Here is a 26,549-nt window from a genome sequence, read left to right as displayed (position 1 = left end):
CAACAGAAATGGATCTAGGACTTTGCAAATTTTTTTACAAATAATATCGTACTTGAAACCTACAAGAATATGAGCTTTAACTATAATGAAATGAGACTGATTTTTGTATGTGGCTTACGGGAAATCAGGCTCACAACTTTTAGTCACACTCAATGCCACAAGGTTGAGTGACATTTCCTTCCCACCCATGGCCATCCTTTAACCCATTACTAATTGCCCTCCCATTTCCTTTAAGTAACAGTAGGATCATAGGATTTAGATCTAGAAGGGGTCTCGGAGGTCATTAAGCACAATCCTTCATTTACAAAGGAATAAATTAAAGCTGAGAAGGGTAAAGTGACTTTCCAAGGTGACACAGGGTAAGGAATAGTGTGTCAGGAATTAAATGGAGGTCTTCTCACTCTGCATCCAACCCTTTTGCAACTATATCATTCTTGCTGTGCTTATTTCCTTGACATTTTGTTCAGGTCAATAAACTTGTAGTATAGAGGACAGATCCACACACAAAAGCTATATTTAGAAAACATCCCAGGATAGCTGATGGTTTCACAGCTTAAGATATGCAATTTATGAACCAATAAATCTCACTTTGAAAATTGCTGGTAGTTTAGTTTTTGGCCTGCCACTAAGTGCTTCTGGGTAATCCCACTTTGGGTTTTTAAAAATGAAATTGGTGCTCAAATAAATAATTACTAACCCGAGGGCAAATGTTTGTAGCAGTTGGGGGGCAGGGATTATTATTTTCTTTTCCCTCCCTTGCTTGGTTGCACATTACTATAACTTATTACAAGCCATTAAACATTATTCTTCATGTGCTGAGGGCAAACACATTTTGACAACAGTTAATAGGCAATGAGGTAGAATTACCTGAGACTGAAATATAACTAATGAAAGAAAGCAGGGAATTGTGTGAGTAAAGCCTGTACTCAGGAAGCTACCTCAACCATCTTTAACTGGAACAGCATCTTTATCAATAACTTGGAGAAACCTATGGGTAATATGCTCATCAAATTTGCAAATGGTACAAAGCTGGGAGAGGTAACGTGTTAGACAACAAAGTCAAGACTCAGATCTCTACCATCTAGAATAATGGGCCAAACTGAGTAAGACCAAATTTAATGGGGATCAACGTAAACTTCAATATTTAAGTTTAAAAAAAATTTAAAATACAGTATAAGTGGATGAAAGCTCCTCTGAAAAATATCTGAGAGTGTTGATGGACTGACTATAAGCTCACTATGAGTCAATGGTATGAGAAAACATTCCAAAAAGCTAATGAAATCTTGGGGTGTCTTTAATCAAGGACAGGGTCCAAAGCCAAGCAGAGGATAGTCCTGTCACCCTCTAGCACAGATTGGGCTCCATGATGTAGGAGGACAATGCTGGAGACAAAGGCAACCAAATGGTGAGAGTACTAACTAGAGAACGGGCTATATGAGTATCAGTGGAAATAAATGGGAATGTTTAATCTGCTGAAGAGACTTTAGGAGGGCAGAATAGCTATTTCACTATTCCAATGGTTGTTACTGAGAAGATAGTTGAGCTTTCTTCTGCTTGACCCCCAAGAAGCTCTTTGCCTTTGTATCAGGTACTATTGTTCCAAAGTAAACTGCACTGCCTTATGAGGTAGCTGGTTCTGCCTCACAAAAGGTATTAGCGGCTGAGCGATGGTTAGTGAGTTTGTGGAGATTATCCACATGGAGTTAGAATTTAGACTTTATGGCTTCTGAGAGATCTTCTAACTTGCAGATTTCATGATTCCCAACATGACTCACTGTCTTTCTAGTCTGGAACTTCCCTTCATGCCTGAGATTTTGTTGCCATGCAACATCTCTTCTGCCATACTGCCTTCTTCCCGCTGTTGAGTTCCGTTTGGGCCCTTCACTTTGGGGAGAGTCCCAGGCTGGCCGTGCTTCATTCCGGTTTTTGATATTTTTCTGTGAACTTTACCACCATGCCCCCAGGGGTTACTTCCTTTTCTCACCTACCCTCATTTTCAGCTTCTTTTTAAAAATCTGTTATCTTTTCCTATTAGAATGTATGTTCCTAAAGGGCAGAGACTGTTTTTATTTTTACTTTTACTTGTATTCCCAGGGCTTAGCACAGTGACTGGTACCTAATAAGTGCTTTTTACTCGATTTGGTGATGGGGCCAGGCCATAGGACTCTCTCTTAGATACATCCATTTTAGGATACCAAATTAATTAAACTCCATTCTTTTGATCGTTCAGTAATGGTCTTTTCTTTTTCCAGGGGTCCAAAAGAGAACACTGAATTCAACTACACAATGAATAGAGTGAGGGTCTACCTGAGAAGATTTTATCCCACTTCCAATTCGTTGTGTTTGTTCTTCATTCTAGAAGAGGACCATGACATCAGGGAGATGATGACATGATGGTTGACTTTGATTTGAGTGAGGGAGGGCTGTGCAAGGTCACCAGCCTCATTTTTTCCTCCAGAGCCATTTGGGTCCAGTGACCAGATATTCATCAGGACAACCAGAGATGGCCTAGGATATAATGGGAGACCCTGGCTTTTTTAAGCTAAGGTCTTCCCAGGTTCTCACTTTGAGTGAGGCTATGCCCATTCAGTAAATAGGCCTCTTTAAGAAGTGAGTCATGGGATGGCCCCTTTAATAAAAAATAAATAAATAAATAAAACTGGGAGGGGAAGACCTTCAGGGTTGCTGACCAAAAGGGAAACAGTTACTATTTACGTTCACTCTGAGCTAGGAGGGCCCAAAAAATAATCATTAGGTGGTGCTTGGGCAGGGAGCTACTGTTGTCTAATCTATGTTGTCCAATCACTGTGGACCTCCAATTTACAATTATATATAGCTAGTCCTATTCATATTGTGTCACTATTAGAATATAAGCACCTTGAGGGCAGGGACTGTTTTTTTGCCTTTCTTTTGTATTCCCAGTGCTTAGCATAGTGTCTGGCACAAAATAACTTCTAATTCCTTGCTGATTTTGAAGTTAAGATTGAAATGTTACTTCCTAGAGCAAACTCTATCCAGAAGGATTAAGAGGGAGAAAAGTTATATCGAGAAGTACGTCATGAAGGGGAGGAGTTATTGGATGAAGACAATGAGATTTTGTACTGAGGTTAGTCCTAGCTAGACCGAGGAGAAGAGTGTTTCCAGAAAACGTGGCTCATAGGTTCATAAGATTTAAAACTTGTAGGGACTTTAGAGATTAATAGAGAAATAAACTGTGCCTTAGTTTACTCATTTTAACTCTATCGTGGAACTCTTGGTTATGGGGTATGACTACAGATTGGTTAAAGCTAGTCTCAGATTGGAAGTAGCCCATGTAGTTGTTCTAATATTTTTTTCTCTTTTGATTCTATGGCTACAAATTGAAAATATGTGCACTTAACCATGATCAATTCTATTCTGCCATGTTCATAGGATCAGGATCTATAGAAATGTAGAAGAGGATACTGTTTTCCCAGCGAATCAAGAGTTGAATTGGACAGAACTATACAGACCACACCCCTCGGCTAAGAGCACTGAAAAGGGCGGAACACTGAAATCTCTAGAAGGGGTGCAGCTAGGAGAAAAAGGCATGTATTTATGAGAACCATAGAAAGCTTGGTGCTTACCAGGAGAACCCCCTGGGTATATGATGCAGTACATAACCACTTTCATGAATGAAGGACATCTCCATGCCTGGTTCTTCTTATCAATAGGCTTGGTCTCATAGCGGATGGTCTTTGATGACTGAATTTCAATGTATTTATGGGGAAATAGTCTAATCATTCTGGTCATCTATTTGGGGGCTCAGAAAGGATATTTGGTGATGCCATAGATCACATAGATCAGGAAGGAGAAGTTGGCTTAATGAATTAGCAGTTACAGATATGCTGAGTCCTTAGTTAATATGGGGCACAAAACTAAGAACATGTTATCCATACAATTTTCTGCATATTAATGGTAATTTGGTAACTCATGGGGTAGGAAGTTAGGAATTCTTCTGAGTAGGTGAATATTATAGTCTTCCTTGAAACCGAGTCATTTCTTCATGGCATCTTGCCAAGTAGACTACTCATTAATATCTCAGACCCCCAAATTTGTGACATCTTCTGAAACAGGAAGAGAATATCAAGGCCAAGTTTATCTTGGTCTATAAAACCAGTAACATCAGCAACTGATCCTTTCTACTACCCTACTGTAGTATAATGTCTATTTACTATCTATCATATCACTACTACCCTAACTTATTGTGGTATCCTAAAAAAGTATGATTTCCATTTTGAAAATGTGGAGTTGAGAGATAAAAAGATACTATCAAGCTGTCCCAAGTGCAATATTCAGCCTGAGCAGAAGGGGAGAGGTGGGCCCTATAATTTAGGACATGGGACTCTAAGAACTTGTTACTTCTCAGGTTATTAAAAAATAATAGTACTTGGAAAAAATAGCAATAACTTGGAGAATTTATATTTTCGGATTGATTATGGAAAAGAATCTTTCACAGTGTCTTTTGAAATCTCATCAATTTTTCCCCATGTTGTAACCAAATATAATTATGGAACCAAAAGATCTAAAGCTAAAAGAAACTTTAGAGATCATCTAAGTCCCCAGCTCTTTAACTAGGGGGTTGTGAACTTAAAGGAAAAAAAAAAAAGCTTAAAAGCTATATTTCAATATAACTAGTTTCTCTTGTAAATCTTTGCATTTTATTTTATGCATTTAAAAACATTGCTCTGAAAAAGGGTCCATAGGCTTCAAGGATCCAAGATACAAAGAAATTAAGAACACCTGATCTAGTCCAGCCCTCTCTTGTAAAGTGAGGAAGGTAGGCTGGCATACCATATTTTGGAGCATAGTGGCAGTCAGAAATCTCTGTGTTTGAATCTTACCTCAGATACTATTTAGCTGTGTGACACGAGGTTAGTTACTTAAACTTGCTCGCCTACCACAAAGGGTTATATTGAAGAGCAAATGTGATACTACTTCACAAACCTGAAAGCATTACATAAATGTGGGCTAGTATTATTATTGTCTAAGGTGACAATGAGTAGCAGAATTGCCATGTAAATCTATATTCTCTGACTTTAAATCCAGGTCTTCATTATACATTACTAACTCAGAAAATTCACCTAGGCAGTGAAAAGAGATTTGTTTTCATGCCTATCAGAACCCCCTAGGCTCTCGAACCAGAGGACTGCTCAGTTTTTGGCAGTTGCTTGGTGACATGTAAGTCTTCTGAGAGCATATCAAGCAAATTTCATCTGGTATTAGAATAAGGTCCTCTGAGAATAAAGCTGGTCTGAAGGACGGTAAAAGTGAGGAGTCCTTTCAAGAAGTTGCTTAAATACAAAATGCTGAAGAGAGTACATATGTACACACACCCTAACACACACACACACACACACACACACACACACACACACACACACACGCCAACAGAAAACACAATCACTTCAGGGCAGATTTCCAGGTCTCTATTTCCCTTCTCCCTTCTGCTACTTTTGGCTACATTTTGGCTCATCACCATCTATCTCCCTTGAGATGGAGGGAGTGGATTGGAGAAGAGAAGAAAGCCATACCAGTCAAATCTGTTCTTTGTTAATAGCTTCAGTGATGTTTTATGGGTAAGGAAATAAAATTTAATTCATAAAATGAGGTGAGTTTCTAGAATGTTGGGTGGATTTTGTATTCTTTGTGCTGTCCCATGAAAAAATGGGAACTTGTTGAATTTTGTTTCCCTTTTAGTGTGAATCATTTTTACCAACTTAAGAAGGAATGACAGAGGAACTAACAGAATTGTGAGTGAGGAAGAACTTCAGAGATCATCATTTTTGGTCAGTCGTTTTTCAGTCATGTCCAACTCTTCATGAACCCATTTGGAATTTTCTTAGTAAAGATACTAGAGTAGTTTGCCATTTCCTTCTCTAGCTAATTTTACAGGTGAGGAAACTGAGGCAAACAGGGTTAAATGACTTGCTAGTAAGTCTCTGAGACCTGGTTTGAACTCAGGATCCAGCCCAGGCCTTCTATCCACTGTGTTCCCTAGATCCCCCAGAGATCATCCAGTCTCACCAAATATTGGCCAAGAATCTCCTTTCCAACACCCTTCAAAATGGTTGTCCAGTACTTGCTTGAGACATGTGATGAAGGAAAACCCACTACTGGCAATGTGTGATACTGTGGGAAGAGAGCTAGACAGTACCTGAGTTTAAATCCTGGCTCTGTACTTACTGCCTGTGTGACCTGGGGCAAGTCCTTTATTCTCTCTGGGCCTTAGTTTCCTCATCTACAAATGGAGAACTTGGCCCAGAGGAACCCAGAGCTCCCTTTCAGCTTCATATCAATGGTCCTATGGTCCCAAGGCATCTCATTCCACTTCTGAACAACTTTGAACCTACCTACAACTTCCATCCATTGCTCCTAGTTGGATCCACTGAGGCCATATTCCTTTTTCAATTGATAGCCATTCAAATACCTTAAGACAGTTAGTAAGTCCCCAATTAAGTCTTCTCCTTTCCAGGCTAAACACTGACAGTTTCTTCAAATGATTCTAATGAAGCCTTGCCTCAGGGCCCTTGACTATTCCCATTGGTGCTTTTCAATATGGTTGCTTACTTCTATGAATATTTTCTGCCAAGCTCTACAGCCCTTTTATTTACCTTGGCAATCTGCACACACCAGTTGAGAAGGTACTGGGAGCCAATGTTGTCTTTGTGTTCCCGTATGTAGTCCAGAAGGCAACCAAATGGCATGAGCTGTGTTATGAGTTGGACTGTGGAAGTCAGACAGATTCCCAGGAGACGGCACACATGGGGATTGTCCACACTGGCCATCACATAGGCTTCCTGCTCAGATAAAGAGAGAAAACATGAGTACCATCCTGAATGCAAGGACCAAAAGGAAAGGTCATAAGTTATTTTTATTAATAGTGGTAAGAGAGGAAGAAAGAAAAAAAGAAAGATAAGGAGGAAGGAGAGAAGGACGGAAGGGAGAAGAGAAAGAAGGAATTCAAGAATTCAAATTCAGGTCTTCCTTCAATTTTAGAATTCTATCCATTACATTACCTCATTGCCTCAACTAACCTTTTGGATATTTCCAGATTTAAGACCTATCAGGGTTATGTAGTTATGACACGTTGATGAATTTTTCACATTTCATCTTGTCTTATGGTATTGAAGAGCAGCCTAAAAGTCATATTTACTACAGATTAAAAAGGTGACAGGGCAACCCAATGAAAATTTTGGTGCTTTAGGACCTGACTGGGTTGGTTTGAAGGCACTAACCCAATTGTAGGCAACCAAACTGAGGTGATAGAGAAAAGTATTTTTAGGGGTCTTAAGTGTATAAAACAAGTAGATTTTGCTTGGTAGATATTTTATATTTATTTATTTACATGTTTCTTTTCCCTACAAAATGTAAGCTCTTTGATGGGAGGGCTGTCTGATTTTTGTCTCTGTTTTGTTCTCCGTTGCCCAAGAGAGTTACTAGTATGTGCCAAATGCTTCCAAAATGCTTGTTGAATGAATGAATGAAATGAATAACCTTTAGTGGTTGTTTCTGGTTTATGAAGGGCTTTAAACTCAGCAATGTCAGTATTGGTGTCCCCTGAACTCTGTAATGATGCCAGTAGCCTTCCATGTCTCAGCAGTCAATTTTATTGGGTGCTACGGCCAAAAAAAAAAAATCACCTGGTGGCCAGCCTTCTGGTGACGGCTCCTCTTAGAACTTGCTTTGCTGGCCCTTGACCATTAAAGCACAGTCTGTTGTGGGATCTGGACTCAGAGCCTTTCCAGTTTCATGTAGGTTATGCCAGAAATTGTGCTACATCGGCACAGCCTTCAAGAATACAGGGTTGCTTCCATACTGCAATGGGGCAGTAAGGAAGGAGACACCAATGACATATCAGGGTATTCATTCTTTTTAGGACATCCAAGTCACAGAACCAACATGTCACAGAATTTTCATAGAGGAATCTTGACTATATGTGTGTATATCTTGTATATAACTTGTGTACCAAGTTATTTACATGCTGTCTCCTCTATTAGATTGGGAGCTTCTTGAGGGCAGGGGCCATGTTTCTGCCTTTCTTTATCTAGCTTTTTCTGCCTTTCCTCCCAATATTTGCACAATGCCTGGCACAAAATACATTCTTAGTAGCAGCTTGTCAATCGATTATGGAGAGAACCTTTAGGACACTTGAATTAACATGTTCGATGTGCTTTTGATCCTCTATTCAAAACAGGCAAAAAGTGATTTAAAGGAACCCAAATTAAGGCTTGTCAAGGGGCTTTGGATTTTATTAGAGAGCCAGAAACAATTATCTGTTTTCCTGGGGCTGTGGGGGAAGAGGAAACTGGGGGATGGTGGTGGAAGGGGGCGAAGAAAGGTGTGTGAACTTTCCCACATCCCTCTGATGATGAGAAAACCAGGCAATTAAACACACTGTTACACCCACACCATCCACCAAGGACTGCCAAATCAGGGTCCTGAATTTGACACCGACTGATGAATGTGTAATTTATTTAACTTTCCTGCCATTCTTGGACAGAGAAAGTCCAATTGGCCCCGCTCTTAGAGAGAAAAAACCTGCTCTAATAAGAAAAAGAGAACCCTAAATTTTCATTCCTAAATTCTAAGACTCTCACTTCAAAGCACGAATGGTAGATAGAAGACTGATTCTGCAGTTCTATGCTCATTGCCCAGAGAGGTAGGAGAGGCCAACTGGTCTACTAGAGAGCTTGAGCAGAACCCGCATGATCAAACTTTGTTCTTGGCTCCCCTAGTGATTTGGGCTCAACTCAAGTTCTGTCCTTTTGGGTTTTGTTGTTTGATTTTCAGCTGTGAAACAGCTACGACGTCCTTCCCTCCCTTCCTGGGATGTTCTGAATAGAAATATCCTACTAACAGCTACATGGCACCCAGTAATTTCCTTTCAGTGGCACTGAAAATTCTGGTCTTTTGATGTTGTCTATATTCAGCCCTAGTTCCACCTCCTCCAAAAAGCCTTGCCTGATCTCCAAACTGATAGTGACCTTTCACTCCATAGCTCTTCCATCTCATTTTGCACCATTTTGATAGTAGCTGGGCCAGTGAATGGGCCTGGAGTCAGGAAGATCTGAATTCAAATCCAGCCTCAGATCCTTACTATCTACTGGATAGTAAGTCCCTTAACCTTTAGCCTCAGTTTCTTCAACTGTAAATTGCGGCTAATAACAGCAGCTACCTCATTGGAAAAGACCCTGATGTTGGAAAAGATTGAAGGCAAAAGGAAAACGGATTGATAGTATCATGGAAACAGGGAAAGTAAGCTTGGACAGAGTTTGGGAAATAGCATAGGACAGAAGAGCCTGGCTTGCTGTGGTCCATTGGGTCATGAAGAATCAGACACAACTGAATAAAATAAATTTTATGCATTCGTAAACAATAAAATTTCACAGGCTTGTTGTAAGAATTCAATGAGATAGTATTTGTAAAGTACTTAGCATATGGGAGGTGTTATATAAATAATTTTTCCATTTCCTACTGTGTGCTAGGCACATAGTAGGTGTTGCATAATTCTCCCCCCTTTTCCTTTCCCCTATTTTCTGAACTGCCGTAACTCATGTAGGGATCATAGTCTCCTTCCTGGTGGCAAGGCTCATGTCATGGATAAAGTCTGGGTATCTCCCAGTGCTGATCTCAGTGCTCTGCCTACCATAAATCCCTACTATAGTCTTGGATTTAAACTGAGATGAAGGAAATTGTGTAACTACTCTAGTTATAGGAACAAGTCCCGGCTCTGATACACGCCAAATGTTTGACCTTGGGTAAGTCGTTTTCTCTCCATGGCCCCCACTTTTCTTGGCTATAATATGGGTTAGGGCTAGATGATTTCTAAGGTTTGTGCTATGTTCCTATGAATTACCTATGAATTACTTTAGACTTAGAGCTAGAAGGAACACCAGCAGACATGTGGTCCAACCTTCTCATTTTACAGCTGTGGAAGCTGAGGCCAAGGTTAAGGTCAGACATGTAAGCAACCAAGGGAGGATTCAGCTGACTGTCACACTAGGCCATGAATCCTTGAGAACAGAGACAGCTTCTGAGCTCTGAAGATGTTTGCTGAGTGGTGAATGAAGTCGGTACCCAATGAAGCCTATTGGGATGACTATTTTCCTGAGTAGGGGGCACATATCCTTAGAAGCAGGTTTTGAGGAGAATATTTTAAACCATATGCTCTCATTTTTCAAGCATTTCTTTATGGAATATTGGAGGCAGAAAGATCATCAGGTGTCTGGGTAGACCATCCCTCATTTTTGTTGTTGTAGTTGTTCAGTTGTTTCAGTTGTGTCTGACTCTTTATGACTCTGTTTAAGATTTTCTTGGCAAAGATACTTGGAGTGGTTCTGCTATTTTCTTCTCCACCTCATTTTATAGATGAGGAAACGGAGGCAAACAGGTACAGCTAGTGAGTGTCTGAGGCTGGATTTGAACTCAGGACCTCCTTACTCCAGGTCTTATCTTCTATCTACTGGGCCACCTAGTTGCTTCTCATTTTACTGGTGAGGAAACACCATAGTAGAATGGACAGAATACTTTGGAGTCACAAGAAAGAGGTTCAAACCACAGCTTTGCCAACGACTAACTGTGTGACCTTTGGCAAGTCATAATTTGACTGGGCTTCAATTTCCTTATCCTTATTTTATGAGAAGGTTGGTTTAGATGACCTCTTAGATCCTTTCCAGTTTTGAATCCATGATTTCAGTGGAGAAGTGACTTGACTGGCCCCCAGTTAGTTGAAGCAGGACTACACCCAGATTACTAACCCGTATTACTGGCTCTTTCTATCACAGCCCTCCTTGTTGCACCAGGCAATTCATTGTCAGTCAACAACTATTTATTAACCACCTGCTCCATGTTGGGAAGAGCTCTATCTAGGTGCTGGGGGATCAAAAACAAAGACTGCTCAAGGAGTTTACATCTTATCAATTATGCCTCAGTTTTCCTCCCATCAATGGAGTGTGAAAAGACATAATGGTGTCACTTGGCCCAAGATTGTCTTTTCTGTGTTGTAGTTGCAAAAATGCTGGAAGCTTCTTTTATTTTATTTTTCCTGAGGTACTAACAATACTGTTTTGGATTCTCTTTCCATCAGTGTTGCTGAATTGGTGCTAGAAAGTTTGAGGCAAAAATCAGCACACAGCTGAATTACAAACAAGTACTAATCAGGTCTCTCCCCTACATCTGGGAAGCTGTACAATCACAACACCAAAGAAATTCTCTTTCCATTCTGATTTCCTTTAGATCTGGTCGAGATTCTGATCCATGTAGTCTTTATTTTAGTGGAAAGAAAAAAAATTGCAGACCTGAGCAGTTCAAGCTGCCCATCTGTTGTACGGTCTACAAGGAACTGACCTGGAGATGGGGGATTTGGGGAACTGAATGTGGGGAGTGGGTGGATGGGCCACACAGAACATGGCCCTCTTCCCAATTCTCTCAGTGCCTATTAAATCTGATATCCCAAATGAAACTAGGTCATGGCTTCCCCCCCAAAAAAGCATAATAGGATCATTGTTCAGGCGGGTGTCCCTTTCAGAATGCACAGAAATTAAAGTGAGCTTTGTTTTTAGCTGTTTATCTTGGAAATCATTAAAGTACACCATGACCCACCCCAAGAATGCTTGGTATTCCTCAACAATCTCCTAAATTAGCCCAGCCCCAGTGGGACTGGTCATCAAAAAGCAAACTAAAAGATGAGAATGGATGTTTTTTGAGCAGCAAATTCAGGTTTTCGGTGATGTTTTGGTGACCTTGAAATGCCTTGTTGTTTTGTCCCATCCCCTCAATGATTTTTCAGTCCTGCTTCATCTTTGTCCCTGTATTCTTTGAAACATTTTTAACGTATGAAGAGTTGGAAAGGATTTCTCTAGTTAACCAAATCATCAAAAGTAAACATAGTCTGGAATCTGTGTGTGTTAGTTGCCAGATGCCTTCCAACAGGGAGAAAAAAGAGCACGTTCGCTTATCTGAACCACTTAAATTACACGCCTTTGATAATTCAAAAGAACACCATTTCACTTCATCTACAATTATACCATGGGAATAATTTTCTCCTACATTCAGGGCCAAAGCTGGCCTGTGTGGACATGAGGACTTTAGCAGATGCTGTTCGTCATGTTTTCTCTTTATTCACTGGCCCTCATCAGCTTGGTAAAGTTCAGACTGATATGGTTATTAAGAGAAAGATGATAAGAATTCAGAGAAATCTACAAGGGATCATAGGATCATAGGCTCAAAGATCTAAAGTGGGAAGGGCTTTAATGAAATCATATAAAGTGGGAAAAAAACCAGAATTGGAAGGATGGAATACATGCTAATGATAATCATATAAGGAAAGGTGAATGATAAAGAATGCACTAAAAATACTGATGGAGACTCAAATGAAATAGGGACTGAAAAGTATTATAATAGTCTATGCATTGGAATGAGTTAACTTAAATAAAAATAATTACTAAGCAATTTACTTGCTTATATTGCTGTTAAGTATTGTTTCTAATAAAACATTTGATTTTAGAAAATAAAGTGGATGGTTCACATCTTTTCAAAACTTAATAATATACATATATATGTACATACACACACACACATATTTAAAAGCCTCCTTTAAAGTGTATTGGAAGGACAGGACAAAAGTGGTCTCCACCCTTACAGCATGATAAGGTCTGCCCTTCATGGTGGGTTATACAGAACATGCGCTACAGCCTGGGCCCTCTTTAGCCAGTCTCTCCCCTTCCACTCCAATGGTCCACCTTCCATAAGTACAGTTGCCTCACAAGAAGATCAAAAAGATAGTCTGGCACCTAGCCCAACTCACTCACAGTAACAATTAAGGAATGAGAAGAGGAATAAAGATGGGAAGTATGTATAAGAGAAGAGAAAGTGAATAGAACAAAGACAGAAGAAAAGGCAAAATAATAGAGAGTAATGGAGATTCTACGTAGGTAGAATTGTTTATCTTAAGGTAGGATTTGAAAAATGGTGTTGGGTAATGGAGAGAGGGTGAGGCTGAGGGTCCAGGAGACCTGTGTTCAAATTACTACATGTCCATAGGGAATTCCTTTTACCTCTCAGTACTCCTGGCAGCTTTTAAAGGTTTTAAGTTGGAGAACAGTCCTTGTTTCTTCCTAAAATGTCTTGAATTCACTCATTTTTCTCCACTCACCGGGCTGCTACACTGGTGCAAGCCCCCATCTTCTCCTGCCTGGTCTCTTACAATAACCTTCCGTTTGAGCTCTCTGCCTCAAGTCTCTCCCCATTACAATCCAGCCTCCACGCCTCAGCCAAAGTGATTTGTGGTTCTTACTGCCACCCTACCCCAGTGGCTCACTCATTCTTTGAGGACGAAATAGAGTACGTTTGGCATTTAAAGCCCCTCACAATCTGGCCCCTTCCTATCTTCCTGGTCACCTTGCAATTTAATCCCATCTGCATGCTCTACAACCAATCCTTGCACACGATGTTTTACCACTACCAGCTCTATGCCTTTTTCCAGGGCTGTGTGTTCTCACTCCTTATCTCCATGCTGCTTCCTTCAAGATTCAGCTCAAATCCTACCTTCTGCACAAGGTCTTTCCCATTACTGACCCCTTTCTCCTCCTTCTGCCCCTCCCCACACATAGACACTGCCATTGTCTTCACTCTGAAATTGCCTTCCATTTGCTTTCTCTATATCTTGTATGAACAGTTATTTGTATGTTGTCTCTCTCATTAGATTGGGATCTCCTTGAGGAAAAGAGAACTGGTATTTTGCTTCTGTCTGTATCCTTAGTGTTTACATAGCACATGACACATTCTTAGATGTATGTTGTTCAGTTGTATCCGACTTTATATGATTCCATGGACTTTTTTCCCTAGGGTTTTCTTGGCAAAGATACTGGAGTAGTTTACTAATTCCTTCTCCAAGTCATTTGACAGATGAGAAACTAAGGCAAATAGGAGTTAAGTGACTTGCCCAGGGTCACACAGCTAGTAAGTGTCTGAGGCCAGATTTGAACTCAGGTCCTCCTGACTCTAACCCTGGTGTTCTATTCATTAGTCCAACTTGCCACTACCTGCCACGTAGCAAGCCCTTAATGCATGTTGACCAATTGATTAATGTTAGTCAAAGGAGTTCCCTCACTGGACATTTTCTACACTGATGAAATCAGAGGTCCAATTCAAAAAAAAAAAAAGGATAAGACTTGGGGCCTTGGAGATGATCTAGGTCACTTTAATCATTTTAAAGAAGGAGAAACTGAGGCACAGAATATTGAAATGATAGTGGAAGGATGCCTACACCAAATGAAGCAAAGTTATAGCAAGTTAGTAACAGCTACTTCTTGAAATCAGTTTTGGGTCTAGGACGCTTTCCAGCTTTTTATGCGAAAGGGAGTTTCAATGTAGAATCTCCTGGAACACTCTTGTATAATGGTCTCTCTCTCTCTGTAAAAGTCTGGATTAGTCTCAGGATAGCTCAGAACTGTTTGTCTTTGCTTCCCTCTCTACGAGTTGCTAAGGGTGATTAGGATCAGGGTTCACATTTCTTCCAACAAACCATCTCTCCGAGAGGTTTTGAAGCAGGATAGTTAGGAGAGGGGGGCCAGAGTCAGTACGTGAAAAATGCCATGTGTTTGTCCCCTCTGCTGTCACCCTACGTCAGCTGACACTCACTACTAAATGCTCCTCACCATCGCTTGTTATGAGGTAGGTGGTAAGGGTTTGCTTGTAAATCATTAAAATGGAACACGTATTTATTTGATAAATCTATAATTAATTTCAATGATGCCAAACTGATTAGTGTAGCATCTTGTATCCAGAAGGATTCTACCAAAGAAGCTCATAAAAGCAGGGAGGGGTTCACAGAGTTAATTAATTCAGGTGTGAAACGCAGAGAAGGTGTTTTACTTGGCCACAGAGGGATGCATCATGTCAGTGTACATTACAATCAGGCCTATGTTCTGTTGGCTTCTTGTTGTGTTTTCATGCTGTGGGTTGGATCCAAACAAGGGGAAAAAAATTATCTGACTTCTGTGACCAAGTTTCAACACAAACTGGGTTTTTAGAGCTTTGGAAATAGGAAAAATCTGACTTTTTCTTATTTGTTTAGTATGTGTTCTTGAAAGAACACTAAACTAGAAATTGCATCTCAGGCAGTGAGGTGGCAGGGTAGATTGAGCATTAGACCTGAAGTCTGAAAGATCTGAGTTCAAATCCAGGCTTAGACACTTACTAAGCCGTGCAATAATTCATGCTATCTCTATCTGCCTCAGTTTCTTCATTTATGAAATGGAAATAAAAAGTCTACCTACAAAAGTTGTTCTGAGAATAAAATGAGATAACATTTATAAAATACTTTGTAAATCTAGCTGTTAATTGTGTGACCTTGGGCAAGTCACTTAACCTCAATGGCTTCCATGTCCTCATATACAAAACATGATAGTAACAATAATTCCTCCCCTGTTTACGTCCTGGGGCAGGGGGTACTATGAAGATCAAATTGTGAAGCATCTTAAGGTTACAATGTGCTTCTCACATTTTGCCTCATCAATGTAGGTCTCCTTCCACCATGAATTACCCTTGATATGTAATTGTGTTGCTATAATCCCAAACATCCACATTTAGCTTTGGGATAGGTTCCAGGTATTTTTACTCTATAATCTTTTTTCATTGTTCCATTCAGCTCCAGCAGGCTTATTTTCCTAATTATGTTTTGCTTAGGCTAATGTTAAAATGAGCCTGCATTTTCTGAGCATATACAGAGTGACAGCCGTAAAATGAGACCTAGGAACATGGCAAAGTGCAGGAAGAAGCTGTCACAGTTGGAAATGCCACAAAAGAAATAAGCAACATGTAGATAACTCAGAGTTGACTTCAAAAAAAATTTTTTTTTCTTTCGGAGAAGCCAGGGAATGGTGGAATACAGTGCTTCTATACTGGGCAAAGTGCAATACATTTAATCAATCAACAAGCATATAGCCCATTTGCATTTCGCTTAAATGCAAAAAGCATTTAAACTAAACTACTCTTAAAAAGTCTTGGACTTGAAGATATTTTGTTTTGTGGGTCTCAATATTTAACCTTCAATTCCGGAATTCTCAAACCTTTTTCTTTGAGCCAAGCCAGGGGAGACAACACTTTAGGAGACAATTTGGGAGCAAGGGGCTTCATTCACACCACTGCTTCATCCTAACTACAATAGAGAGAAGAACCAAGTAAAGGCAACGTTCAGAAAGGAGTACTGGAGAAAATACTTAAATAAAATCAGGATTGGCATATTTCAGTGTGCTTGCTTCAAGAAAAGGGACTCCTGCAGCCAAATCCCCAAATTATTTGAAATGCCAGGTACATGAAGATTTCTGTCTATAGACTGAAGAGGAAAACTCACATCAAGAATTTCCTTATTGGCTTTTGGAGAAGTAGCCTCTCTTAACTCTTTGATGGCAACAGGAATCTTCACCTTCTCTCCTTCTGGAATCCACAGTCCCTGCAATAAGAATGATGAAGTTATTACCTAGAAGAGTTCACATCAAAACATGATATGAAATGCCATTCCTGGTACTTTGAATTGCAAATGTGATTATTTTTATTGAAAATATACCCCATATAGATTCATAGGAAATAATCAGAAAGAAGTTCAGAAGGGGGTATAGATCAATCAGGCAATATAATGGAACTTCCATGTTAAATTTAATATACATTTTAAAAAAACTCCAATCTATATACACCAGACATTGATGGAGATGTGTACAATCCATTCATTCTGTTCTTTGTGTAAGGATATGTTCATGCTTGTTGATTTTGGCCGAGTTTGTGATAAAAATGAATATTTAAAAACAATAAACTCCAATCTAAGTCACTGCCTGCCAAGAAAGACTGACAAGGACTATGATTTCTCACGAACTAACTGTTTAGAAAGTCGGCTGCATTGCATGAGTGCACTTACCTAGATAAAGGTTATGGTAATCATGAAGCTAATATGTAATAGTAGGCCTAGAACTTTCAAAAGATAAATATGGGACTTAAAGAAATTACTCTATGGACAAGGAAGAATTTTAATGAAAATAGAAAACAAAACCAATTTTAGGATTAGATGCTGTATGTCTTTAAAATGTTCCCTTTTCATGCTTTATTTATATTCACTTCATCACTCAAAAAGAGGTAACTTTTCATGAAAAAAATGTGTGGGGTCCATGGCACAGGTTATCCCTAGGGCCACTGATCTGCCACAGAAGCTAGAAAAGTTTTAGCAGTCTGAGGAAGACTTTGGAAGTTCCCAAGTCTTTGATGCCACAAACAACATGTGGTAAAAATAAGTAAAAATATACCTATAATACACTCTTCTGTTGCCATTGTTTGTGGTACTTGGCATCTCTCATATGTCTATGTATCTCTATCCACAGTCAATGTGTCAAGCCAATCAAAGGCCTTTTATCCACCTTATGACTATGTGTCTGGATCATCTTACCTTATACACTGTGCCAAAAGCTCCAGAGCCAAGAACTTTGATCTTTTTAAATTCTGTCTCTTTTAGGATCCGTAAAAGGGCCTGGTTGGGAGCTTCTCCACTGGGGGTGAGAGGCTCAACAAGCTATTAAGAAAAAAATGAAAGGACCTGTTGAAAATGCTGTGAATGATACATAGAGACAGTGAAAACCAGAAGTACAGAGAATAAACATCCATAGAGGTCAAATACTAATGAACAGCTGTTTGTGGTTCTTATTTAATCTCAATTAATTACCAGAAAATTTTGAATAGAAAAGAGGTACTTTCTCTAAAAGAACATGAAGGGTGATTGAAGATAGCAGCAATTCACATGTAAGCATTGCTTGCTTTGTGGAATATATAATAATCCAACAAAGTTGGCTATAGAACAATGTTTTGTCAAGTGAATCTTTTTATCCCATCACTTTGGTTATGGTGTTGGAGAGGTGTTTCCACGGAAGGTAAAATTCCTCTCAGGCAAGAGCAGAAAACGTTTGGTGGAGAAGGTATCTGGGCAGTGGCCATCTTGATGATATGCTGGGATTACGAGTGGAAGGGAACTCAGAGGGCATCTAGATCAACCCTCTTGTTTTACAGATGAGGCACCCAAGGCCTAGGGGTTTAGTTGCCTTGGCCAATGTCACATAAGTAAGCTTCAGAGGCAAGACTTGAAACCAAACTCATTTCTCTCCACTGGCATTGCTGCCTGGCAATAATAGGTGGAAGTTGTGATTTCCTCCCCCCTTTACTGTCAAGGACTGTATTAAATCTCTTGAACTCTGTACATCATACAGGCTAGCATAGCATTGAACACACAGTAGGTGGTTAATAGTTGCTGGCATGAATTGACTTCTAATTCCAAGTATAACATCACACACAAGCAACTACCTAATGGAAGCTTGTTGTGACATAGGTATTTTCCATTCATAATATCCTATTTCCTTAAATAAAATCCTGCACTGATGCTTCATCATGGTATGGAGATAACTCTGGGTTTTCTAATATTATGAAAATTTTGGCCAGAAAGCCTTCAAGAAGAGGTCCAGTGGTAGACTGTGTGCTGATGACCTGACGACCACCTTAACTAAATTTGGCTTCACTCATCACTTGAATCAGAGGTGGAATTTGAACCAGGTCCCATGGCTCTGGGATTAGAGCACTTTATACTATATTATACAAGTCTTGTCAGTTCCATAATAAACTCTCAACTGGAAAAGATGGAATCCTGGCTTCTTACCTCCCTTTCTTGCAGCAGTCTGCGCAATGTGCGTTTACGGACAATACGGCGCCTTCGGATGAAGAGACCAATGCCAAGGATCAACACTAACAGTAAAAGAAAGCCACCTACAATTCCAGTGGCAATGGAAGGGATCTTGGGCCTGGAAAGGAGAAGGAAAAAGAGGAAAGCATATTTGATGGGCTTATCAATGAAATAAAAGTATATTTCTTGTGTTTTGGCACACTGGCCATTAAAAACGAACACCTAAAGTTCCCTTTCTCCTCTACCCCACAGCTAAAAATCCTCATCAAAGACAAAAAACCCCAACCTATAAATGTCACATACCACCACATGAGACAGAAAAGCACAGGAAGTGGCTACCTTAATTCCTTCAGTAGGAAATGGGGTAGGATGCAATTAAGGCTAGGAACAGCAAAAGTGGGAGGCTGTATGACATCTAAAGTAGAAAAAAAGCTGGTGTGGAATAAGAAGGTAGATGAAAACAATAAGAGACACACAAAATTGATCAGGATCAGGGTTCAGAAACAGGTAAAGGTAAAGAAGGAAGTGATGAATGGGTGAAGAAAAGAACTTGACAGTGTCTTGCTCTTGCCTTAAAATCACAGAGAAGGGCAAATGAGTAGAACTGCCAAGTCATCTGTCCCATGAGAAGGAGGTCAAATTTTTTTTTTTGCACTTAATAGGATTTTATTTTTTTCTAATTACATGGAAAGATAGTTTTCAAAATTCATTCTTGTAAGATTTTGAGTTCCAAATTTTTCTCCTTTCCTCCCTTCCCTCCCGCTTCCTCAAGACAGCAAGCAATCTGATATAGATTATACGTGTATGATCACGTTAAACATATTTCCACATTAGTCATGTTGCGAAAGAAGAATCAGAACAAAAAGGAAAAACCATGAGAAAGAAAAAAAAAACAAAAAACCAAAGTGAAAATAGTGTGCTTCAATCTGCCATTCAGTCTCCATAATTCTTTCTCTGGATGCGGATAGCATTTTCCTTCATGAGTCTTTTGGAATTGTCCTGGATCACTGTATTGCTGTAAGTCTATCATAGTAGATCACCGCACAATGTTGCCATCACTGTGTACAATGTTCTCCTGGTTACGTTCATTTCACTCCGCATGTGAGTGTTTCCAGGTTTTTCTGAAATCCACCTGTCCATTATTTCTTAACAATAGTATTCCATTACATTCATATACCACAACTTGTTCAGCCATTCCCCAATTGATGGGCATCCCCTCAATTTTGAGTTCTTTGGCACTAGAGAAAGAGCTGCTATAAATATTTTTGTACATACGGATCCTTTTCCATTTTTTATGATCTCTTTGGGATATAGACCTAGTAGTGGTATTGCTGGATCAAAGAGTATGCACGGTTTTATAGCCCTTTGGGCACAGTTCCAAACTGCTCTCCAGAATGGTTGGATCAGTTCACAATTCCACCAACAATGCATTAGTGTTCCAATTTTCCCACATGAGGAGGTCAAATCTTAAAAAAGACCAGATTTAATCAAAGCTCACTGGTTCAAGCCCACCAGAGGGAAAAAGGTCTGGATTAGTGGAGGCTAAATTTAGACTGATTTTGAAACTGTAGTTACTACTTTAATCTGCAATAATTTAAATGTTATGTCGATATGATTTCCATCAGTGAAATGGAGAGCATAAACATGAAGCCAGAAAAATGATAGTGGTTGACACGGTCTTTGCTAGTAGGGCCTAACACACAGGGAGGGGCCCTGATCACCTCTGGCCTAGGACCATCACAACAGCTTTCTAACAGGTCTTGTAGCCACTGGTCTCTCACCACTCCAATACCATCCTCTACTCAGAGGCCAAAATGGCCCTGTCACCAACTTGCACAGCAGCTTCCAGTGGATCCCTCTTAGCTCTCTGGGATCAAATATAAATTGTCTGTTTGGCATTTAAAACCCTTCGTAATCTGTCCCCTTTCTACTTTCCAATCCTTTCCATTTACTCCTCTCCATATGCTTTCTTATGTTGCTACATTTACCTAGCTACTATTGCTTGAAAAGCCCACTCCATTTCATGGCTGACCCCCAAACTTGGAATACTCTCTCTGCTCACCTTCACCTGTCATTCATTGCCTGGCTTCCTCCAAGTCTTACCTCAGATTCCACCTTCAGGTGAAGGTCTTTCCTGGTCACTCAGCTGGTGGCACCTTCCCTCTTAGATTACCTTCCATATAATTCTGTGTATATCTTGTAATCACCTAGTTATTTACGTGTTGTCTGTCCCCATGAAAAGTTAGCTCCTTGAAGGTAAGGAATTCTTTGTTTAGTCTTTCTTTGTATCCCTAGTGTTTAGCACGGTATCTGACTCATAGTAAACACTCAACAAATGTTTGTTGACTGACTGACTAATGAATTGGTAGATGTATACCTGCAATACTTACCCAGGTGTGGGACAGCCTTCAAGACCTGGACCTTCACATCTGCAGAAGGAAGGAGAGAAAAAGAACAAAAACAAATCAACATCAGCTACCACACCTTAAAAAATTCATCAGAGTCTACAATTCTACTGCATCTATTGGTCACAAATGGATTCTAATTACTTCCTTTTAATCTGATCAGCCTTTGTAACAAAATACATTAAACCCCCAAACTGACACTTACATTATGCTTTAAAATTTGCCAAGTGAGTTACATGTATTTTCTTTGATAACTGTATTAATGGCATGACCCAAGTTGAAGGAATGTTATAAATAAATACGTTTGCTTTAAATTACTGACTACAGGAATGTCCCATAGGCATATGTGTCTCACGGTGGTCTGTATGTCTATGAATGAATGAATGGGTAGGACTATATATGTGGATGGCTACTGCCCAGATGAAAAGTGAAAAATGCAGTCACTTGTGAAGATATTTCCAGATGTATAGTACTGTATATAGAGAACATCTGGATGCCTGGCCTCTAATTTTCAATTTAATTTAGGTGAGTGAAGCTAACAGAATTCAAGTGATGTAAATATGAGAACCAAATCCTGTCCCTTCCTCTGGAGCTTTTACATTTCGAAGGCTAACTAGATGACAGCCCAGCTATCAACTCTTATTGCTAATACTCACTATGTCGTAGGCTCACCTCTTTTTCCCATCATACATATCTTTGGTGAAATGCCTTATACTATTTTTTGCATGCAAGATATCATTAGAAATATATGGTAGCCTTCTTATCCCCAGCATGGTGCCCTTTATGCCCAGTCATTAAAACAACTGTAGGTACTTAATAAATACTTGTTGATTTAAGCTGCACTTTGGATTCTTTAGAGATTATGATGTTCCCTGATTCACAGTCATACAGCCACAAAGTTGTCTATCAACATATTAACTGCTCAGAACTAGTTAATATAGACTCAGATAAGTGGATGGGGGCTTGGCTGACCTTGAAGTTCAGGAATAATGGGCTCAGGTCCTGCTTCTAACACAGATTAGCTGCCTGACTGTGAGCAAGTCCCTTAACTTCTCAGTGCCCCCAGACAACTCTCACTAAGAATAAATTATAGGTGGGATACAGATTTGAATTAGTGGAGGAAGGTTCTACTGCAAGAGTTTTCTGCTCTGTTGAAATAATTGATCTGGACTCTTTTTTCTCAACTACTACCTCCTCTCACCTTCACCACACCAAGTAGACAGATCAATTTTTTCATTACTAACAAGCTTTTTTTTAAATTAACTTACTCCATAATTATTAATCTGAATCTAATTTAGCTGGTCAGTTTCTGTCTAATTTATGGCCTTTTGGAGGTGAAACAAATTGTAATAGCATAGGTTACTTCAAGTCCTAATCAAAATGAGAAACTATCTTTTTATCATTTTCTAAGCTTCCCAAGACCTTCCCATGACCTCTACTTTTCATTCATTGTCCCAATGCCAAAGGAAAATGAAGATCTGAGTTCCAACTACTGAAAATTCCTCCTGGGCATTCAGTTGAATTAATGGCAGAATTTATAAACCCGCAGCCACAGAATTTGTGGGACCAAGCCATCGGCGATAAGGCCAAGCATTATTAATTGCAGGGCAGTATTTCTTTTCATACTCCTTACTCAGCTCCTTTGCTACCTGATGTTAAAGTGATTTGTGGTCCCAGGAGAAGATAGGTGCAGAAAATAGAAACTATTATAAAAGTTTAAAGGCTTAATCACATTAACATGTCCCCTCAGCCACTGGGATTATAACCTGTTAGTATCCTGTCTATTAAAGCCTCTTTTGCCTTAAGATGGTAGCTCTAAATGGTAATTGTGTAAGCAAATGTCACAGATAGATTGGGGGGAGTGAACCCCCAAACCCATATTTAGTAAAGATCTACTTCCTACCCTTCTTGAGTAAAAGGTTATGCTGAGCCAAACAAGGGCTAAGGATGGACAATTAACCAGGCCCAGAATTAAAGGAGATGAGGTTGGACTGCTTGTGCTTTGCTTGAGGTTGAAAGCTTGTGCTTTCAATGATTTCCAAGCTGCTTAATGATATAAAAATAACACCAATTTTTTTTTTGTTAATTCTGACTACTTGTGGGGTATTGCTATCAAAGAATAAGAATGGCAGGGACTCCAAAGGGTAATGGTTAGATGCATGGTGGGTACGAGTGGGCCATGGAGTATTACTGCCAATGGTGATTCTTACATAGGAAGTGTTGTCAGATACTTCATTGAGCACACGTGTGGGTAGAAAAGGAAGGAGGCTGGTTGCATAGTGAGGGGGAGAGGTAAGAGTTTGTTGTTTAGTCATTTTTCAGTTGTGTCTGACTATTCATGACCCCACTTGGAGTTTTCTTGGCAAAGATACAAGAGTGGTTTGCCATTTACATCTCTGACTCATTTTATAGATGAGGAAACTGAGGCAAACAGGGTTCAGTGACTTGCCCAGGGTCACACAGCTAGTGAGTGTCTGAAGCCAGATTTGAACTCAGAAAGATGAGTCTTCCTAACTCCAGACCCCACACTCCATCCACTGCACCACCTAGCTATCGTATAAGAATGACATACATTTTAGCAAAACATTTGCTAAAGTATCTAATTCTATCCTTAGAATAGGAGCACAAATTTAGAATTGAAAGGGACTCATGAGGTCATTTACTCCAATCCCTTTGTTTTACAGATGGAGAAACTGAGCCCCTGAGAAGAGAAATGACTTGTTCAACATTACACAGATAGGCCATGACACAGCTAGGATCTGAACCCAGATTTTTTGTTTCTCCAAATCCAGTGCTCATTCTATCATTTCATACTGCACTGGTTGCCTAGAATACTAAGACCCTGAGGAGAATTTCCAGTATGCTAGAAGGATCCTGTATGGAGGTTCTACCGAACCCCGTGAACACAGATGGAGATGATATAGATGGTCTGTGATCTCACCAGTGCAGGGAGTAAGTGCCCAAACCCATGAAATCATAGATGTGTTGAAATTTCAAACTATATTTAGCAAAGACGTGTTTGTTGCCTTTAGTATAAGGAGATAGGACTTCTGATCAGCTGTCAGGAAGGTATGTTGCCTAATAACAGGCTGATTGGGCTCTGGAAAATAATGAACTCTGGACTTCAAAGAGAGCAGGCAGTGATGTTGGATAGGCCTCTTAATGATGATGATGATAATGAAAATTTTTAATAAGCATTGGAAAGACTACAAGAACCTTAGTTCCCTGGTTAGTGGTGTTTACTTTCAGCATGTCATATTCACTCTGACTTAGGAAGGTTTGGAAAAGTCTCAAAAATGTTACAGGGTGACTGATGATTTACATTTTTTAAACCTAACTATGAGGCTTCTCTGAACTTAGCTCTGTTTTCTTTAATCAGACTAAAAACAGGGCTGCTGAATGGAATGAGCCTCTTATCGGAAAATACCAAAATTCAATATGAAAAAAATTGAATAACTACTCCTAGGACCTGAGGACACTTGTTTTTATGACTATTGTAGCCTGTACTAGAAGGGTTTCCCTTCCTATGCCATCAATCCTGCCCGAAGAGATGCTGCTCCAGTGAGATTTTTGTATTTGTATTATATGAAATCATTAATCAATCCAGCCACTAAGATAGTCAAGTGTTAAGCCCATAAACGGAGACTAACTTACAGGAACTAGTTGGACTACTTGGTTGCGTTATTGTGGCAGAAAGATGGTCCATGTTGATGTAATCTTAGCTTCTTGTCAATTACTTTCAGAGAAATAAGTTTGTAATTTCACATTTTTTTTCTAGGCAGCTAAAGGTTTTACTTACCCATAGGTACAGTTGGGATGGCATCGTTGGCAAACCTTATTTGCATCAGCATATTTCCAGACCAAGGTATCATTTTCTCCCATGATTCCAGCTGGGCAGGTCTTGACACAGTGTGGACCATCTATGTAGTGAGCACACTGTATACATTTGTCAGGACCCTAGAAGAAAACAAAGTAATGTAAAAGTCTTCTGATCTTTTAAAGTAGCAAATGTTTTCTTTAATCCTGTATTTTATCCTAAGAAGGAAGAAAATAAGGAAGTCAGACATTCCAACCCAGATATTGAGTCAATGTGGTGCCATGGGAAGATCTCACAGGATTTGGAATCAAAGGACCAGGGTCTACCATGGAAAATTCTTAGGAAGCAAGGCACTTGATCTCTCCCTCATCTTTAAAATGAAGAGGTAGGACCAGGTGATTGCTAAATTCCCTTCATTTTCTAAATCCTAATTCTAAATACTTCATTTTGCCTTTGCTTACAGCCAGGGGTGAGGAGCCTGCAGCCTTGAGGCACATGTGCCCCTCTAGATCCTCAAATGAGGCCCTACTTGAGGATCTAGAGGGCCACATATGCCCTCGAGGCTGCAGGTTCCCCATCCCTGGTTAGACATTCAGTGAAGGGAAACCTACCACCTCAAGTCAGGTCATTCCAATTTGGGGCAGCACTGATAGAGTTTCCCACTTCCATTAAGCCTAAACTTGCCCTAAACTTTCACTCCCACCCTTTCACCTTGGTTGTTCCCCCTGGGAACTGGGGGGGAATAAAATAGAATAAATAAAATCCCTTCTCCATAATTCTTGAAGATAGCTGTTGGGTGCCCTCCTCTGCTTCCTCATCCAGTTCTTTCAACCAATCCTCAGAAGGCATGGACCTAATGCTGTGGAAACAATCCTAATTGCCCTCCTCTGGAAGTTCTCCAATGTCCATCTAAGTTGAGTCACCCAGAATATTTATGAATATGAGAAGAATATGAATCACTAATACAATTAATAGGCCAAGCCCTGTGACTTCCTCGGTAGGAAGTGAGTGGAGGAACCTGTATCACGTAGCACAGTGTCGGGTGTATGCTTATTACATAAGCATGGACTCAGAATTAGGCCCAGGAGCTAGAACAAGTATATTAAAAAGGATGAATACAAGTGAAATTTTACTACCTAGTACACTTTACCATGAGGCTTCCAGGGGATGATTCTAAGCTATTCTGCAGCAACCTCTTGAGAGGTTATGAATTATGACCAGGGCACTCTCTGAGTAAATACAGAAAAAGATTTGATCCCTATTCAGGTGGTGTTGGCCCCTTGTGAGTCTAGGGTATCAGATATGCTCCTTACCGGTCCTGTGCAGGTTTGATTCATCACCTGAGGGAGACACTCAGGGTGGCACTGCAGACATTTTAGATTCTCCATGTACTCCCTTGGCTCTCTGGGAGAAGAAATGAAGAAAACTGATCAGTATTACTAACTGGCACCCTGGAAGAGTCTTTCTTTACTCAATACAGTTTCAAACTGGCTCAGATGGCAGGTTTACAATTACATGAGAGACAAATAGCTCTATGTGACCCAACATAGAAATACAGCTAAACTTAGTGGCATTGATTTGAGGTCAAACAGGT

At 39.9% G+C, this 26,549-nt stretch overlaps 1 protein-coding gene across 2 annotated transcripts in view; it reads right to left on the bottom strand.

Moving 5' to 3' along the window:
• The window catches only part of EGFR (epidermal growth factor receptor), a 242,471-nt gene that overhangs the window by 23,763 nt on the left and 192,159 nt on the right, over positions 1-26,549 (bottom strand). For both annotated transcript variants that reach the window (XM_036739422.1, XM_036739423.1), the window contains exons 14-20: positions 26,269-26,359; positions 24,938-25,095; positions 21,124-21,162; positions 18,710-18,851; positions 17,456-17,578; positions 16,376-16,474; positions 6,633-6,818 (exon numbers count right to left, since the gene is read on the bottom strand). In XM_036739422.1, coding sequence (XP_036595317.1) covers positions 6,633-6,818; positions 16,376-16,474; positions 17,456-17,578; positions 18,710-18,851; positions 21,124-21,162; positions 24,938-25,095; positions 26,269-26,359 — 838 coding nt within the window. The remainder of the gene's footprint in view (positions 1-6,632; positions 6,819-16,375; positions 16,475-17,455; positions 17,579-18,709; positions 18,852-21,123; positions 21,163-24,937; positions 25,096-26,268; positions 26,360-26,549) is intronic.

This window comes from Trichosurus vulpecula, chromosome 9 (assembly GCF_011100635.1).
Source record: "Trichosurus vulpecula isolate mTriVul1 chromosome 9, mTriVul1.pri, whole genome shotgun sequence".
Taxonomy (NCBI): domain Eukaryota; kingdom Metazoa; phylum Chordata; class Mammalia; order Diprotodontia; family Phalangeridae; genus Trichosurus; species Trichosurus vulpecula.
This window is presented reverse-complemented; position numbering and strand designations above follow the sequence as displayed.